Source organism: Enhydra lutris, unplaced genomic scaffold (assembly GCF_002288905.1).
Source record: "Enhydra lutris kenyoni isolate GAN:26980312 unplaced genomic scaffold, ASM228890v2 scaffoldscaffold17, whole genome shotgun sequence".
Classification (NCBI taxonomy): domain Eukaryota; kingdom Metazoa; phylum Chordata; class Mammalia; order Carnivora; family Mustelidae; genus Enhydra; species Enhydra lutris.
In genome coordinates, this window is record NW_019154101.1 from 49,937,284 (window position 1) to 49,950,426 (window position 13,143).

The following is a 13,143-nucleotide window of genomic DNA, read 5'->3' on the forward strand; positions in this document are numbered from 1 at the left end:
CACTGGGTATGCCATTCAACTACTCTTGCCTTTACGAGAAATAAAACCTAGAGCACATTACAAAAACACCTAAGGGAAAAAAGCCAACATTTCCCTTCACAAGCAGACAGTGTTTCTTGGTGAAGAGAAAAAAATTTGCCAACAAGGTGAAACTGGAGAATAAATATTTTTAATGGCAAGAAATGTGGCTTTTCAAATTGTTTAAATAAACTATGCTTATATTTGAAGGCTTAGTCAGTAGCAACTGGCTCAGGAGTTGAGTCACCTAAAATACAACTCTGTAAGGAAAGCATCTTAAGTGCTCAGGGAACTGGGTTATATGTCACTTCTGACCTTCTTTACCAAGTATTGAAACCTAGATAAGCTCCAAGAATACCCTATCCCAGCATCAATCAATCTGAAGGGAGGAGGGAAGATATTTAAAGGATATTTATTTGTGAAAGCTAAGAGATGGATCCATAGCAACTAAGTGCACAGATTAAATTACAGGTAAGACTTCAGCAGCCATTTATTAAACATTAAAACTCATATGGCAATGTACCAAAAATTGAGATTTTAATCTAAAATGCTGTAAGCTAATATTGCAATTAAGATGTGAATTTACCTACCCTAATATAATTTATATTTTTTCCATATGTTCAATTTTTGTAACATTTAAAAAATTGATCTGAATTACCAATTTTATACTGGTTCTAAGAACATAATCTGCCAACCACACTGATCACCAAAGGAGAAAAAAAAAAATATCTGAAGTGACCCAAATAGAATTAACATTATACCACACACACACACACACACACAGATTTCTCTGAAAATGTGGAAGTAAAAAGATCCAGAAAAAAATCCTTACTGTTCCACTAGCTAACATAAAGTCTGCTTAATTATTTTAAGTCATTTCTAAAGCATGCTCCCTGCTTTTATCTGAGATTCTTTGCCACTTCTCTGCTTCACCTGCTCCTGCCAACCCCTGAAACTCATAGAATTTCTCTGCCCCACTCCTGGCATGCTGAGTATTGTCTGGGAAAGTCACTGGACCATACAGATTGGACCCCTTACAGATTTGCTGTATCAGTGATCATCGACTCAAAGCTTTTTCAAAAGTGTATTTCCCCCAGCTCTTCCTGACTGCCTAAAAAATACTATCTTCATGCTTGGGCTGGGTCTTCTGGTGAAATCAAGAAGGAACATGAGCATGCCTCGGTATAGAAGAATGAGAGGTATATTTAATCAATATTAAATAGTGAAATGAGAACAAATGGAACAAAAGTAAAACATACAGCAAATTAGGACATTTCTCATGTTGAAACTTTTATTTCAGTAAACTTTTATACATTGATACATTGATCTAATTAATTTTATTCAATAATCTTTGCTTACTTTTTGGATCTGTGCACTACAGAAATCTTTATTAAGTTATCAAAAATATAGGTGTGGTATCAACTGAATTGGTGGGCAAAAAGCATTTCTATAAATCAAAATATATTTTATTTTTACTAAGCGGCTGAGGTATAGCAAATAAACTTAAATCTATTGTAATTAAGTAATTAAAATTTAGGATTAAAATTTCATTCTGTTTACTCACAAAATTCTTATTTACAGATATTTTATGAATAAAATTAAAGCAGCAGGTATTTTGTGGTAATTTGCCAATATTTGACTTGAATCAAAACACAGTCCATGGGGCGCCTGGGTGGCTCAGTGGGTTAAAGCCTCTGCCTTTGGCTCAGGTCATGATCCCAGAGTCCTGGGATCGAGCCCCGTGTCAGGCTCTGTGCTGGGCAGGGAGCCTGCTTCCCTCTCTCTCTGCCTGCCTCTCTGCCTACTTGTGATCTCTCTGTGTCAAATAAATAAATAAAATCTTCAAAAACAAACAACAAAACACAGTCCATATCTCCTATTACTTCTACCAGACATTCTAATAAGAAATAAAAATCTTTTAATTAAATAATTAATTTGGGGGAGAGAGAGAGTGCTTGAGCAAGCAGGTGGAGGGGCACAGGGAGACAGAATGTCCAGCCGACTCCCTGCTGAGCATGGAGCCTGATATGGGGCTCAATCCCACTGCCCTGAGATCATAACCTGAGCCGAAATCAAGAGTCAGACGCCCACCTGGCTGAGCCACGCAGGTGTCCCAAATTTTACTTTTTTCTTAATTTGGGAGGACAGGAATCATTTATAAAATGCCAGTCAGTATTTCTCAAACATAAAATTCAGAACCTGAATCATTTGCTCATTAGGTGCATAAGGTCATTATTAAAAACCCTTAAGAGGTTTAGAATGAAAAACAGCATTATGATAACCAATCTTTTCATGAGGTTTGGTTTGATATTAACAGTAATATCTAAGTTTGAATTTTGATGATGTTAAAGAGGTTGTTTTTTTAAAAAACAATATAGCATATATAGAAACTGTTGGTAAAAGCTACGAACAGAAATGAATCTTATACTAGCGCTGCCAAACTTTCCAAGTTTCTCCCTGCAGGTGTTATGTTGGGTTGACTCTATTTCTTGGTTGGTCTTTAGTGACACAGCACTTGGGTAGATACTAGGTGCCTTACTGGATCTTACTATCTTATTACTTGACTTGAGCTATGGTTTATGCCATCAACTACAAAACAGAAAAGGAAAAGCCGCTAAAATGTAAAACAGTTTTAACCAAGAAGGTAAATACTTGCTGAATCCTGGATGTTTTTACGTGTTACCAAATAGGTACACAAAGTTACTAGGAAAAAGAAACAAGGATGTACAGGTGCTCCTGAAAAACTGATGTCAAACTAACACTGGGTCAGATATTTATCAATGTTCATGTGCAAGTGGCAACATTATTATAGTAGAGAATGGAATAAAAGCTTTACATAATCCAAAAGTACCTTAAGATACATAATCATTTTTTAGAATATTAAAAATATTAATATTATTTTAAATGCAATATATACCTGTTGATTATGGTGAAGCTTTTCTGAATATATTTTTCTGCTAAGAAACTTAACTTATTGGAAAAAAGGGGGAAAAATCTGAGACTGTATGCCTAGAATTTCTTTATCTCTACCTTCTCACCATATATATTTCTGCCCCCAGATGTTAACAAATCATTCCTGAAAATGTTTAAACCATGTATCATAAAGCATAATGTTATAAATCACCAGAATTAATAGTAATTTTCCTGGCCTATCAACCTACAGAGAAAAAAAATACCTTTTAAACTAGTTCTTTAAATAAATAATATTTGGAGCTCATTCAGTTAACCTAATATCTGGGGGGGAAATCATAAAACCATAAACTTTAATCTTATAAACTTCCAACCTAAACTCCTAACCCAAAAATTATACAACAAATTAAAATTTAAAAATTTTTGGTCTCAGATCCCCAGCTCTACATTGTGCTCTTTTCCTCCCAACTACTATTCAATATTTTCAAAACTAAAACATTACTTAAGAATGCTTTGGTGCCTATAGGAAAACTTAGTTATGTGTTTGCATGTTCTAATAATAGGTGTGATTCACTTTTATAACTGGTGTTACGGAAAACCTGTGAATAAATTACTAAGGTAGCCAACTGTTATTTAAAAGAACTTAACAAGGAATTCCAAGCAAAGATGCCTTCTTACAATGCATATAAAGACAACAATATTTCTATTTTCAAATTTTCTGTATCATTTTTCAGTAATGTGATATCAGACAGTAATAGGATATCTGTCTTTCCAAATTCTGCCCATAGGTTGTTTTTAAGTGCAGTTAACTTATTGTATTACTTATTCAAAAAGCAAAACATCAAAAAGAAAAACTAATACTTTTCAGTACTTGTCTTTCACTCATTTTTTTTTTTAACTGACTGAATTTAAAGTTCTTCACACATGTCAAAGAGATTGCAATAAGGGTGTGGGTTGTGCTCCTTGATTTCACACAAAGTCATACAAACAGGATGGGTATTTTGGAAATTAAACCATTCAGGCTAATACTGTTCCTTCCCCCCTCCCAACAGAAACTATGACTAAATAAACCACAGACAGCAGTGAAGTGCAGTGGTTAAAAGCTGTTAAAGTTAATTACCTTCCTTGAACCTGTTAAGCAGTGATAAATTAATAATATAAAGCCCAGTGTCTGGCATATAGTAACTGCTCAATAAATGTTTAACTGTTACGATTATTCACATTAATAATTCAATACCAATTCCTGCTTCATCTGCTTTCTAAATACAGAATCTCCCCCTTACGTTCCACATCTTCAAAATCACCCCACTCACTAACATATGCTGGAGATACTGGAAAACCTCCCACCTTGAAAATTTTTAAAAGGCTATCCAGATCTAAAAGATTAAGGTGACTAAATATTTAGATATGGAAAGGTGAGTCTTTATCCAAATGTTTTAATGAAATGCTCAAATCTGTGAACGTTCTGTGAAATGTATCAATATATTGATCCACCATTTTCATAGCATTTCGCAAATCCATTACCTACAGCTTTTTTATTACGAGTATTTCCTAGACTGACACATACCTTGAAGACATGAGTCACCTTTCCAGAGTTGGGGAAACTGATGGAAAGATGGCTAAATGATTCAGCATGCTGCAGCAAAATGAGCTGGTCATGAATCTATAATTTCTACTTCTGTTAGGTGCCCTGGCCCTGGCGGCCTCTTCCACTCTGTACTGTATATATAACGCATGATACCATATCAACAAATTCTGTTAAGAATTCCCTCAGGAAAGGAGTAATGCTGTTTTCCCCTCAGACAAGCCTCTCAAAGCAAAATTACTCAATTTTACAACACAACAGCCTCACAAGGTTGGACAACCCTTACAACGTCCAGCTGTAAGCTCCATCAAGCTGTGCTTATACACATAATAGGACTAAAGTCAATTCTAACACTAGAGCCATTTTCTCAGCTGCACAAGGCAGACACTAGGGAAGGCCTGAAGCAAAAGAAACCCAGGAAATGGGCAAAGGAAGCCAGATGGGAAATGGGTATGGCTACACTTGTGTCTCTTAGGCCAACACTGACCTTTACCAACAAATATATCAGAGCAGATCCTGAGCATCTCAGAAAGACTGAAAAGCTGCTACAGAACATATTTTGGGTACATGTTTTTAAATGGAAAGCCTTTTTCGAGGTCCCTATTTGTCCTTCAATAACAAAATATTGACTGTGATAATCCAATGAAAAATTTTTTATCAGAAATCCATGGATTCCAAACTAAATCAAAGCTTTTTTTCCCCATCAAATAACCAATAAAAAGAAAAAGCATTATGAATGAAATGTTTTCTTGTAAAAGTGCACCATCTCGAATGCTGGGAAAGCACATCCATTTTGTGACCACAGCAGAGTCATTCTGCCCAGCAGTTTCTGAGAAAGGGACAAAGAAGTGTGCCAGGATGTGTAAGATGAAATCGCCATTATCTCTGAAGTCCAATTTCCTCATTCAATAGCTTGAATTTATTTTGGTTTGGTGTGGTTACATACAACATACACTCACACCCCCACACTCAAACATGAAATCTCAGCAGCCACACTGAAAAAGAAGACACTATTTTAAAACTATTCAAAAATGTATTTAGAAAACTAGGGTGACAAGTTTGACCTTTTAGGATTTCATCTTTCTTAATCTTTTCTTTTTGGAAGCGGTATATGACTCTGCAACCCCTGATTTCCTGTAACCTGGACAAAGGGGTGGGGTGTGAAGAAAGAAAAAAAGAGGAGAAAAGTGCCTAATCCAGAATGTACAATTCCTCAGTATTTTATAGTATTAATACACATAGTTTTGTTTTTGCTTTTTTTCCTCCACCAAGACCTTGGAGGTCAACAGGAGAAAAAAAAATGGCTCATACACAAACAAGGTTTCAGAGTTGACCCAAGGCAACACCTCCAGGTCTGGAGATTTCGAGCTCAGGGGCAGCCCAGCTGTGACTTCTGAAAGCTGCAGCATTATCTACAGCAAGCCCAGGCCGCACGCCGGCATCCAGGGCGCCTCTGCCGTGCGCATGTCCCACTTATATAAAAAGATGCTTACAGTCCAGGTGCTTTTTCTTGGGGCCCATCACTTCATGAGTGGTGGCTTTGCAGACCGCTCTCGCAACAGCGGAGCCTGTCACGCTGTACTGAGCGGCGGCGATCCGATCCGTAAGCGTTTGGCCCGACATCTTCTCCGGCCGCGTCTATCACCTCCTCTTCTGCGGGAAGGAAAGGGAGATGGTCCTGCTTTAAACCCGCAGATCCTACCCTCCGAGCACCCCGGCCTTGCCTCCTCCAGCCGCACGGCGGCTCTCTTCTCCTCCGTCCCCGCCCTGGTACCAGCTCTAGGAGCCAGCAACGCGCAAAGCCCCGCTGTTGAGACGCGATCCAGAGGGGTCTCCAACAAGAGTAGGTCCGTCACGGAACCCCAGCACGGGCTCCGGTCCCAGCTTCGTGACACCGTCCGGGTCCCACTCGCCCTGCAGCCCGCCTCTCCCCTCCGCCGCCCGCCTGTCAATCTGCACTTTGCCTGCAACCTGATCCCCGCGTGTCCGACCAGCCCCGGCGTGCGTCGGGCTTATTCCCTGGGCGCCGCGCCCACCGGGTGCCCACCTCTCGCTTGCCCGCCGCGGCGTTTCTTCCTCGTAGCCCGCAGGCTCCAGGGGATGAATCGGATACCCAAGCCCTGACCGTTTCTCTCCTCCTCCTCGCGCTGCTGCGGCAGTGGGCTCGTCCTCCCTCGGGCGCGGTAGAGATTATCCTAGCGTTGCGCCATATTATGCCCTCGCCTCCCCTTCCTTCCTCGCCACCGCCTCCAAAACCCCGCCGAGGCCCTTCGCCCGAGTCCCCTCCCCTCGCCCCCAATCTCCGCCGCAGGGGCCGCCCGGGGGCTCTGCGGAGGCGCCGGAGTCTCTCGGCGCCTCGCCCTTCCTGGCAGTGGAGCAGAGACGGGCTGACAGCCCAGCCCAGCCCCCCGCCCGCACTCGAGCGCGCCGCGGAGCTGTCACCCAGCCGCTGCCCTTCTCCGCGCCCTAGGATTATCCTCTCCGGATCCGCGCGCTGCCCCGGCGCGGGGGAGGGGGCCACGCCGGGGCCGCGGGTACTCACCCCGCCCCAGGAGCGGCGCCTCCAGCCGCAGGATGAGCGGCGCCTGGGCCGCCGAGGGAAGCCGCGCCGGGTGGGTGTGTGCGGCCGCGCGCGGACCCGGTTCCCCGGGGCGAGATGCCTCCAGCCCTAGCGCGGCCCCCCGCCCTCAGCTCCGGGGTCCCTGCGCCCGCAGCCTGTGGCCCCAGGAGCCTGTACCCGCCCGCCGCCGCCTCCTCCGCCGGCGCTGCCGCGTCTCTCTAGCGATCCGCGCCGCGTTCCCATCCCCGCCCCCACCTCAGCTGTGGCTGCTCCAACGAGTCAGGTGACGGCGGCGGACTAACCCGGGCGAGCTCTCCTCCGAGTGCCTCGCGGCCCCCTCCCAGCTACTCACACACGCCACCCCCCACACACACCCCCGGGACCGCCGGCTTACAGGCAAGAGGGTGCCGCGCGCGAGCATCCCCGGCCAGCGCGAGACGAGAAGGAGGCGGGATGGCAGGGAGGCCGACACCCACCAGCCAACCAGCCTCCGCCAGGCGCCCAGCAGCCCCTCCGCCGGCTAGACCCGCACCCAGCACGCACTGCGTGCGCGCACACCGCGCACACCTGCCGGGCTACTGCGGGATTCGTGGAGGGCGGCGGGGGCGTTCGAGCAGCCCTGCCAGTGGGCTCTTCAAGTGCTGCTGCGAAGGCCAAGGCTAGCGCGTTGTCGCGCGCGGCCGGGCAAAGCCCAGCCCTTCTCTCCTCTACATTCAGTCTCTGACACGCCCGGCTGTCGGAGGCAGCCGCGGCCGGGAAGGGCAGGGCGATTTAAATGTCAGATTCTGCAAGCCAGCCATGCTGTTACCTGCGTCTCGGCTCCTTGATCTCCTTTACCTGTTTCAGTTGCAATTGGGAGCTAGGGTGGGCAGGTGATTCTAGCCACTTTCGTCTTAAACGGATACAGAGGTCTGCTGCAAGCGCGAAAAACGAACAAAGTCATCAATCAAGGCCCAAATTATATTCACAGTAATTATTTGGGTGTGTAGGGAAAACTCTTTGTATCCTTAAAAAGTAACGTCTACCAATTAAATATAGTGTCTGAATGTCTTAAGTATATTCGAATTGCATAGATGAATTTCTGAACGGGGATTTGGACTGGGTTAGTAGTTAAACGTATTCCCATTTTCAAAAATTGCTACTTATTGTAATCTTGAAAAACTTTTACATTCTCCAAGTAGAATCAAGATCAGAATTTAAGCTCAGTTTTCTTGACATTTTTTCCTGGCTGCACGTAGCCTCTTAGACCTTAAGGGCTTAAAATGTCTACCTATAGGTATTAGGGTTTTGTGGTGTACTCTTTTTAACTGGTACAGTGTTCATTATGGAGTCATGATTTCATAACTTCAGGGACTGAGTCTTGCATTAATTAGAAATGTGTTGAGTAAAGAAAGATAGCCTAAGACCACCATTCTTGGGTTTCAGATACTAGTCTTGCTGTATGATCTAGCAATAGGACACCTAGATATTTGTCCAAGAGAAATAAAGAGATAATTCCATTTAAAAACATGTACCCAAATTTTGCAGTAGCTTTATAGAATGGCCCCAAGTTGAAAGAAACACAAATACTTTTCTATTTGTAAGTGGGTAAACAAAATGTGGTCTGTCCATACAATGGAATGCTACTAAGCAGTAACAAAGAACAAACTAACAATGGGGTTAAAAATACATTATGCTAAATCAAAAAAGTCCAAGCTCTAAATGCTACATGTTGTGATTCCATTCATATAACATTCTGAAAAAGGAAAAACTATAGAGACAGAAAGCATATCAGATGTCAGGAGTGGGGGAAGAGACTGATCACAAAGGGACAAAAGGTGACTTGTCATAGTGATGGAAATATTCTATATCATAACTGTGATGATGGTTACATAACCCCACATATTTCTCAGAACTTATCAATTTATACACTTAAAATTGGTGAATTTTGTTATGTGTAAATTATACCTCAATAAATCTGATAAAAAGAACTTTAATGACAATATTAACATCATACAAAGTAGACTTCAGAGTAAGGAATATTAGTATGGATAAAGAGGTACATTTCATAATGATAAAAACTCATCAAGCATATGTAACAATCCTGTATGCTTATATACCTAGGAACAGAGCTTCAAAATAAGCTAAAGCAGGGGTGCCTGAGTGGCTCAGTCAATTAAGTGTCAGCTTTTGGCTCAGGTCATGATCCTCCATCAGGCTCCCTGCTCAGTGGGGAGTCTGCCTTTCTTCTCTCTCTCTCTCTCTCTCTCTCTGTCAAATAAATAAATAAAATCTTTTTAAAAAAATAAGCTAAAGCAAAAACTAAGAGCTTTAAAAGGAGAAATAGATCCACAATTCGAGGATTTCAACATTCTAAGTAATTGATAGAACAGGTAGATAGAAAATCAGTAAGAATATAGATGGCTTGAAATAACCATATTAACATTTGACCTAATTGACATTTCTTTTTTTTTTTTTTAAAGATTTTATTTATTTATTTGTCAGAGAGAGAGAGGGAGAGAGAGCAAGCACAGGCAGACAGAATGGCAGGCAGAGGCAGAGGGAGAAGCAGGCTCCCTGATGAGCAAGGAGCCCGATGTGGGACTCGATCCCAGGACGCTGGGATCATGACCTGAGCCGAAGGCAGCTGCTTAACCAACTGAGCCACCCAGGCGTCCCCTAATTGACATTTCTAAAGAACTCCACCCAACAATGGTAAGACACATTCTTTTTAAGAACATATGGAACATTCACCAGGATAGACTACAGTCTGGGCCACAAAGCTAGTCTCATAAATTTAAAAGAATTACAATCATGCAAACTGTATTCTCTTACTAGTGTGGAATTTAATTAAAAATTAGTAACATATCTGCAAATCTCTAAATATTTGATAATTAACAACACATTCTAAATAATCCACAGGCCTAACTTTCCCATAGGAAAATTTACTTTTGAACTGAATGATAATGAAAATGCAACATATCAAAATTTGTAGGTTGCAGGTGAAGAAGTGATTAGAAGGAAATTTAGGGCATGAAAATGCTTACATTCGCAATGAAGAAAGACCTACGAAGAACTTCAAATTGCAATCTTAAGAAACTAGAAATAGTACAATTTAAATTTAGCAGAATTTCCTTCAGAAAAAAAGAAATAATAAAAACAAGAGTAAAAGTTATTAAAATATTAGTCAGACTAGTCAAAGAAAGGAGATGACACAAATTTCCAATGTTAGGAATGAAAGGCAGAATAGATCCCACAGACGTTAAGAGGATAAGAGAATGTTATGAACAACATTATGTAGATAAATTAGACAATTTTCATGAAATAATGAAATAGTATAGAATTGTGATTCTCCAACAGTCCAATAGTAATGTCATGTCACATATATTGTTATTAGTTAAGAGGTTTGGAGCAAGTAACATGTTTCCAGTAATGGTCAAAATAATATAGTCTGTAAGTGATTTACTTTTCAAAATTAAATTGGAGTAGATTTGCAGTCAGTCCTCTAATAGGTTGAAATTACATGTTGTTATTTAGGCCCAGATAGCACTGTGAAGTATGGGAGGCCATAGTCTGTATCTGACATACTGCTCATGTCTGTTGTGCTATAGGTGGGAGGGTATCCCACACATGGACATCCTTCTGTCATGGGTAGTAGCAGAAAAATATTTGAAAATCTGTAAACTATCAAAGTGCCATATACAAATTAGTAAATTATGTCAAGAGTAGAACCAACTTATGAAAGGCTATTGGTTGTTTTGGAAGAAGGTCTTACTGAGCTTTAATAATAATGCAAATATGCAAATAATAGCATATTTGCAGTGACAAAGATTAAGAAATGCCAGGTCCTTGGGGCACCTGGGTGGCTCAGTCGGTTAGGCGGCCAACTCTTGATTTCTGCTCAGGTCATGATGTTAGGACTTGGGATCAACCGAGCCCTCAGGCTCCACACTCAGCAGGGAGTCTGCTTGTGAATTCTCACTCTCCCTCTGTCCCTTCCCCCACTTGCATGTACTCACTCTCTATCATATGATCTCCCTGATATGAGGAAGTGGAGATGCAACATGGGGGGGTTAAGGGCGTAGGAGAAGAATAAATGAAACAAGATGGGATCGGGAGGGAGACAAATCATAAGTGACTCTTAATCTCACAAAACAAACTGAGGGTTGCTGGGGGGAGGGGGGTTGGGAGAGGGGAGTGGGGTTATGGACATTGGGGAGGGTATGTGCTATGGTGAGTGCTGTGAAGTGTGTAAACCTGGCGATTCACAGACCTGTACCCCTGGGGATAAAAATATATTATATGTTTATAAAAAATAAAAAATAAATAAATAAAAGAAATCTTAAAAAAAAAAGGAAAAAGAAATGCCAGTTTCCTCTATCTGGGAAAACCTAGAAATACAACCATGAATGTTGTATATGAAACTGAAGGAAAGAAAATTGATCAAAAGGTAGAAATATATTGAGAGGAAGAAAAATGATTCCTTAACAGTATACTCCCTTTGAAGGTCCAGAACACAATAAATAACATTCAATAAATTTTAGTCAAGAAGGGCATTGGTGGGGCTCTGAGTGGCTTAGTTGGTTAAGCATCTGATTTCTGATTTCAGTTCCAGTCATGATTTCAGAGTTGTGAGACAGACCCCGTATTAGTTTCCACACTCAGCATGGAATCTGTTTGATATTCTCCCTCTCTCTGCACCCCTGCCCCTCTCACTCTCTCTTCTGCTCTTAAAAAAAAAAAAAAAGAATAGACACTGACATTCAATATTTTTTAAACTGAAAAATCTTTTGATCTCTTTCAATGACCAGATTATATACAACAGACATTTAGAACATACTTTAAAATATATATAAATATATATTGAATTTTTTGAGTGACTATACATGTATGTCACCACACAGATTTTTTTTTCTAAATCTGATTTAACACCCATGCTTTCTTCTGAGTATCAGATTTAATACAGAAAACCAAACCAACAATGATGACATGTAGACATGATTTATATCAACATCTGAAGGCAAATGTCTCCAAGCTCTTGATTTCAGTTTATTTGTAAGATACAATGAGTGTAAAAGAAACTTTAATTCCTGATTTGTTCAGGCAACAAACTTAGGTGGTGTTGGAAAATTCACATCTTTGTCTAAAACCGATAATATCTTAAGGTAGTTTATAGGGTGATTTTATTCCAAGGATATTTTTTGTCAAAGTAGCAAAAAAAACCCCAAGAGGTCTAAAAATAATTATATTGAAATATATCCATCCCTAAATATAAATATGACATGATGCAACTTAAAAGAAACTGGCAAAAAAAAAAAAAGCAAGTTTTGATATCCTGAATGCACTTGTATGGAGACAAAAAGATTGTTTCACTTTTATAAGGTGACAAATGAAAGAGATCATAAAACTGATGAGCACTGTAATGTAGCAAGACAATAGCAGGTTGCACAGAATATCAGTAAGATTGAGATTCAAATAACTAGAGTATCTTAGAGAAGTATAGCATTTCATCTGTGAAACCATTCAAGTAAATGAAGAGACAGTGTATGCTAAGTCATGACGAACATATTTTTCAGTTTTATTCTGCCTGACAGTCAGGTTAGAAATAAATTCCATGGAGGAGCACCTGGGTGGCTCAGTGGGTAAAGCATCATACTCTTGACTCTCGCTCAGGTCATGACCTTAGGGTTTTGAGATCAAGCCCGGCATCCGGCTCCATTCTGGGCATGGAGCCTACTTAAGATCCTCTCTCTCCCTCTCCCTCTACCCCCCCCACCCGCCTGCACATGTGTGCATGTCTGCACGCAAGCTCTCTCTCTCTTTCTCAAAGAAAATTAAACTTAAAAATAAATAAATAAATAAATAAATTCAATGGCAACCAGCATATTTGAAGGAACATATACATTTTACATGTATAATAATGAAAATGATTTAAAGATGGCATTTTCATTTTGCTTCCCTGTTTTAAATCTAATATGGCCGCTCTGGTTTTCTATCGTTGTTCTGGTTACCTGTAACAAATTTTGTCTTAATTTTTTTTTTCAATTCCCTCTCAGTTTTATAATGTAACAGGGCCCTGCTGGGTAGTTCT

The 13,143-nt window shown here is 40.9% G+C and overlaps 1 protein-coding gene across 1 annotated transcript in view; it reads right to left on the reverse strand.

The window, feature by feature from the left end:
- LOC111147548 (synaptosome associated protein 91) overlaps positions 1–6,638 on the reverse strand; it is a 148,688-nt gene extending 142,050 nt beyond the window's left edge. Inside the window, exons 1-2 of the mRNA XM_022503640.1 lie at positions 6,561–6,638; positions 6,007–6,166 (exon numbers count right to left, since the gene is read on the reverse strand). Of these exons, the coding sequence (XP_022359348.1) occupies positions 6,007–6,136 (130 nt within the window). The 5' untranslated portion in view covers positions 6,137–6,166; positions 6,561–6,638. The remainder of the gene's footprint in view (positions 1–6,006; positions 6,167–6,560) is intronic.
- Positions 6,639–13,143: the final 6,505 nt, after the last annotated feature.